General features: G+C 35.3%; 1 protein-coding gene across 1 annotated transcript; it reads right to left on the bottom strand.

Moving 5' to 3' along the window:
* Positions 1 to 462: 462 nt before the first annotated feature.
* Positions 463 to 5,819, bottom strand: LOC143770425 (chemerin-like receptor 1). Its single transcript, XM_077260044.1, has 2 exons — positions 5,233 to 5,819; positions 463 to 3,527 (listed from the first exon to the last, which is right to left on the bottom strand). The coding sequence occupies exon 2, from the start codon at positions 3,490 to 3,492 to the stop codon at positions 2,431 to 2,433; it is 1,062 nt and encodes a 353-aa protein (XP_077116159.1). The 5' UTR covers positions 3,493 to 3,527; positions 5,233 to 5,819; the 3' UTR covers positions 463 to 2,430.
* Between the last annotated feature and the right edge of the window lie 241 nt (positions 5,820 to 6,060).

Raw genomic sequence — 6,060 nt, 5'->3', positions numbered from 1 at the left:
ATATCGCATAACAAATTTTACTGTATTAGTTTGAAGTAATGACCCTTCCATGAACACTTTTTTTTTTTTTTCTAAAATATCATTAAAATTCTATGCTGGTAAAAAATGTATTTTCGATAAAGTTCTACCTGCCTGAAGCCACCCCTAGAGGGAGCTAAGGAGCTTCCCGCACACTTCCTATTTACAAGTTGAAAACAATAATAACAAAGTATACACTAAGCTCTTGGGCTCCTCCTAGTGGTGGCTGCTGGCACCCAGAATTTTTTTCCACTTGAATCTATGTCTTAAATATTGATTTACAGGCATATTTCCAAAATATAGATCTTTAGTTACTATTAAAAAAAAAAATATATATATATATATATATATATATATATATATATATATATATATATATATATATATATATATATATATATATATATATATATATATATATATATATATATATATATATATATAATGAATTTAACTAGCTTGAAAGTTTGGACTGAAAAGTGAATTGATTTGAAAAATGTCAAAATTTAGGACACAGTAAGTGAATTTTCACATGTAATATTTGAATAAATATTTCCTTCAAAGTAGAAAGTGATCTAAAAAAGAAAACATTCTGTGTAATAAAGAAATAAAAAAACACTCCCAGGATCCTTTAAATGACTACTTATAATTTTTGATAATATTAATGCAGGGAATTCACAAGGTAATTTGCATAACTTTTGGTGCTGTAAAATATCGCATTATTTGGCTAGACCCATATTTACGTAAAAATTTGCAATTTTTCTTCCCTATTGGCACTTTTGAGAAGTTGCAAAAAAGTTTACGGGCATAAATGAGAGCAGAAGAGTCACATACTGTAAAACCAAAAATAAAGCTCCCTTTGTTTTCTCGATCATGACATCAAGTAAGCATTTCATAATAGTTGCACAAACAGGGGAGTGTAACTGGTATTAATTCATCCTTAGGTTCTTATTTGGGATCTTTATCGAATAGAGCAAAGAAGATCACTAACTCGGGAGGAGCCAGGACATCCATCCATGCATTTATTTTTAAAGGACACTGGGTAATACTTAATTTGTCCTGTGGTGGCGCTATAGGGGAATTGAACATTTGATGCCAGGTTATTTTACCAATTACAGTTGTTTAATTGGAATTTTTGCAGCAGGTTCTCCTTTTATGAGCTCACCCATCGGTGACCCCGTCACATGATCGCTGGTCACTGATGGGTCAGCATGACTACCAGGGGACTCCAGCAGACCTCTATGGTTGTCACCGCCAGATTGCTATGAGCGCCACCCCAAGGTCGGCGCTCAAAGCAAGTGAGCATTTCTGCTACACACAGGAGATCTGATCATCACCTGTGTATAGCAGAAGCGATCAAAGTACTGCAGCTTCTAGTCTCCCATGTAGATTGTTGAAGCATGCAAAAAGTAAAAAAATATCCAAAAGTTCAAATCACCCCCTTTCGCCCCATTCAAAATAAAACAATCATAAAAAAAAATGAAACATACACATATTTGGTATTTCCGCATTCATAATCGCCCGATCTATCAATATAAAAAATGAATTAGCCTTATGGCTAAACGGCATAACGAGAAAAAAAATTCAAAACATCACAATTATGCTTTTTTTGTTGCATTGCAATAAAATGCAATAAAGGGGAATCAAAAGAATGTATCTGCACCAATATTGTATACGTAAAAACATCAGCTCGGTGCGCAAAAAATAAGCCCTCATCCAACCCCAGGCCATGAAAAATGGAGATACTACAGGTCTCGGAAATTGAAGCCATTTTTTTTTTTTTACCAAATTTGGGAATTTGTTTTTCACCACTTAAATAAAAAAAAACCTAGACATTTTTGGTGTCTATGAACTTGTCTATGAAAATCATAATGGAAGTTCAGTTTGAGCATTTAGTGAACATTGTGAAAAAAAAAACAACAACTGTGGAATTACACTTTTTTTTTGCAATTTAACCACACTTGGAATTTTTTTCCGTTTTCCAGTACATGATATGTTAAAACCAATAGTGTTGTTCAAAAGAACAACTTGTTCCACAAAAAAATATCCATCACATGGCCATATTGACTAAAAAATAAAAATGCTATAGCTCTGGGAAAAGGGGGAGCAAAAAAATAAAACGCAAAAATGGAAATACCTCTGGTCGCGAGTGGGTTAAAACTAGCCAATTATTGGGACAGCTTGTTTGATCTATTGAGTAAGGACATGAAAATGGCATACGTTATCATTGGAGTTGAGCTTGATTTTGCCTTTAGAAAGTCAAACTCTTCAATGTAGTAGGATAAAACATCAGTTTCAATACTTTAAATAAAAGACCTCTAATGATCCACGTTACCGATCGTTCGGTCTATTACATGTACGGGAACATTTATAGCCAAACAAAAAGTTCAAATGTGAAGGTGTCTCTATGAATCAGAGGATTTGGGATGCAGATGTAGACTTGGTCTTGCTTTTCAGGTCTTTATGCACTGACTCTTCATTGAAAGCTTTTTCAAAAATGGATTGGATGGACTTCCCAAATTTATCTTTAAAGTCCCGACCAATAAAAACATAGAGGAAAGGATTGACACAGCTGTTCATGAATGCAAGGCTAGTGGTTAGAGGAAACCCAATATGAACTTCTTCAGATAGATAATCATCATCCCGATAAGCTGAATGGAATTCCAGTATTGAGAAAATATGGTAAGGAAGCCAACAAAGAAAGAAGGTAATTATCACCGCGATGATTACTTTGAAGGGCTTGGAAGAGGTGGTCATGTGATTTCTTTGGATGCGGAAGGCAATCACAGAGTAAGACGTGACAATGATCGAGAAAGGAATAATAAATGCTGCAAAAAATCGAAATATGACTGTTGCCTTGTGCCGGGATATACCAATGTCTTCAGACTCTCCACGTTTAAAGTTGTTATAGCAAAGAATGATTTTATAATGCTTTGTCTTTAAGGTGTCTCGAAAAATAAAGTATGGCAAGCTTAATATAAAAGCCAGGATCCAAACAGCCATGACAACACGTAAAGCCATCCTCGGAGTTCGGTGGTTTTGGCACCAAACCGGGAAGATGACAGAGGCACAACGGTCTACACTGATGGCAGTAAGCAGGAAAACGCTTGCATACAGGTTGAGGAAAGCCACCATGCTGTTTAACTTGCACATGAAGTTTCCAAAGATCCAGTAGAAATTGTTTGCCAGGTAGATTATGCTCAAGGGGAGAAATAATGTGAACACAAAGTCAGCAATTGCCAAATTAAGGAACCAAATAACGTTGACCGTTTTCTTCATCCTGAAGATTGTGAACCAGATGACCAGTCCATTCCCGATGGTCCCCAGTAGAAAAGCCAAAGAGTAGATCACCAAAGAGAAATAATCCACAATATGCAATACAATCTCTTCGCCGTAGGAATCGGTGGTATTGACGGTAGTATCATCCAGTAGTGTAATATCGAAGAATGGAAATGCTGTTGTGATGTTCTCCATAACTTTGCTGGTGGACAGTAGAACAGTTCATAAAGCTGCACATGTAAAATTAAAAATTATTGCAAATGGTCATTAAAAATCCAATTTTTTAAATTCATTTTAATGCATTTTTTCCCTTTTATCTTTCCAGTATTCATAAAGAAGGACACACAGACATTAAAGGGGCTGTCCAATGAAAACAAATTATCATGTATCTCCAAGAGAGGATCTAGTCATCTACAGGCTCTGACCTCTGGGACATGCACCAGTCATTGTAATGGGAATTTTCATTCTTTACAGGGCACATTTTTCACCATGACAACATGGATATGCAGGTTTGATGTCCGAATGATGCTCCATTCCTTACCTATAGGACTTCCTGGAAAATGTCACATGCCATCCTTGGTAGCCCCATAGGTAATCAATGCAGCATCGGTTGAGTATCAGCACCAACCCTCCAACCTAAGGGTAGTAAAAGTGCACCACCCTGATGATCTTTGTGGGTCATAGCTATCAGACCTCACCGACTGTTAAGTTATCATCTGCCATTTGGATAAATGATAACTTGTATTCAGAGGACAACCCTTCAACGAAACCTTATTGTGCCAACCATCCTTTTTTCGTGAAAGTAATATCCAGGTTCTCATTTTCCCAGTGAGAGAACAATGCCCGCAAACTGAAGAATGACCACTCAGGAAATGTAATGGAGCAAGGTGTCTTCTACTGAAATATTTTCTTCACCATGTTACCCAACACCTCCATGGCGACATTACCAGACAAGGCGGAAATTGAGGTGATGGTTTTAGTAGAGGTTAAGGCAACATGCTTAAATGATAAGCCTCAGATAATAAAACACATACTGGCATAACAAATTTTACAAAAAAATTCTGGCCTGCAAATTGAGCTGTGGTATCTAATGTCAGGTCAACTAAGATCATGTCATGCAGCAAAATATAAAAATCAATAGTCAGACCGTTCATGGAGGAAAATTATGTATAATTCTAGGCTCTAGTCTAAAGAAAAAGTAAAGCAGAAGTGAAGCAGAAAAAAAAGGAAAAAGAAAATCAGTTTTGAAATAATATATCAAAGAAGTTCCAGACTAGAGCGCAAGAAACAGCAAAGAAATGTATCAGATTCTTCATATGCCCATGACAGCAATCACAGATGTATCTAAAGGAAAGAAGTATTTACCATCTTCATATATGTAGATTTTGTTAAGATTACTTTTAATTTTTACAAATTTTTATATTATTTTTAAAATGTTTCTATAAGCTTAAAGTCTGCAGTCACCGTATGTGACTGCAGACTTCGGCACCTATTAAATAAGTTAGGTTACTGCCTTTTTTTTAGTCTGTGTGCCCATAATGAGTTTTTGACGATAAAAACACAGGTAAAAAAAAAATACTCACAAACGCGATGAAGAAACACAAGTAACCTGATTGACTTGATCGATGATGAAATGGTGCAGAAAATTTGCAACATCAAGAACTCATCAAAAACTCATTTTGGGAACGTAACTGGAGGACCGGTATCGGACTGAGTGATTGTGATCGCATGTAACAGGAATCGACACGTTAGTCATCATACGGACCTATGATGATCTGTTAGCAATTAAACTTATCATTAACAATTTATTGACTGACAGTACGCTACAAGAAAAATCAAAACTTATCTGCAGGTTCTTAGCCATAAACTATTTGTGGACTGAAGAATTTTTAAAGTCCCAACAATCAATACATGGTTTACACACTGGTTACTTACTTGCTTATCTCCAGGATTGACTTCTTCCTTTTGCTTTTGAGGTTCTTCGCTATCTAAAAATATTCTCTAGTTAGGTGTGAAATTTATAGGAGCTCTGCCGTGACATCAGTTATTACATCAGATTCAAAGTCAGCGAAAAACTTACTGTCAAGAGGAAATCTTCTTTTCCCCTTAACCCTTTAAGCACTAAGACAGTGTTAGCCTGCAGGAATTATTTTTGGGTTTCGGCTTGATTTTAGCAATTATAGCTGTTATTTTATTTGTTTTTGTTTGTTTTGTTTTTTTAAACCGATGACCTGAAAATGTTTTTGAAACTATTTGGGGGTACATGTAAGGTAACGTTTTAATTCGGTGAATTTTTTCTAATTGTGGAATATTTAAAAATTCAACTCCACCATATTTTTTATTTTTGTTTTCTCCTATGCTTGATTTTCTATTTTAACAATTATATCTGTTGTATTTTTGGTTTTTGAGTTTTTTTTAGCCAGTTTTATGTTTGCCGTGATTGACAATATAACTTTATCGTATATGTCACAACTAAAAAGGTTAAAATCCTACATGATTGGAATTTGTCAAATTCGCCTAAATTCAGGGAGAAAAATTGATTTGCATAGTGACATGTCAAATCAGCTACATTCCAAGGATGAGTTTTTGGTGAGGTTTTAACGTTGCATATTTTAGTAAAAATGCAAGTAACCTCTTTTGCTTAATGGGTGCAAAAATTGTTCAGAAAATCTGCAACACTGAAAATTCACCAAAAGCTCATTGTGGGAAAGTAGCCTAATAAAACAATGTGAAGACAAAAGAGAACCAGAGGGACCTAGAAGA

Source organism: Ranitomeya variabilis, chromosome 4 (genome assembly GCF_051348905.1).
Source record: "Ranitomeya variabilis isolate aRanVar5 chromosome 4, aRanVar5.hap1, whole genome shotgun sequence".
Taxonomy (NCBI): Eukaryota; Metazoa; Chordata; class Amphibia; order Anura; family Dendrobatidae; genus Ranitomeya; species Ranitomeya variabilis.
This window is presented reverse-complemented; position numbering and strand designations above follow the sequence as displayed.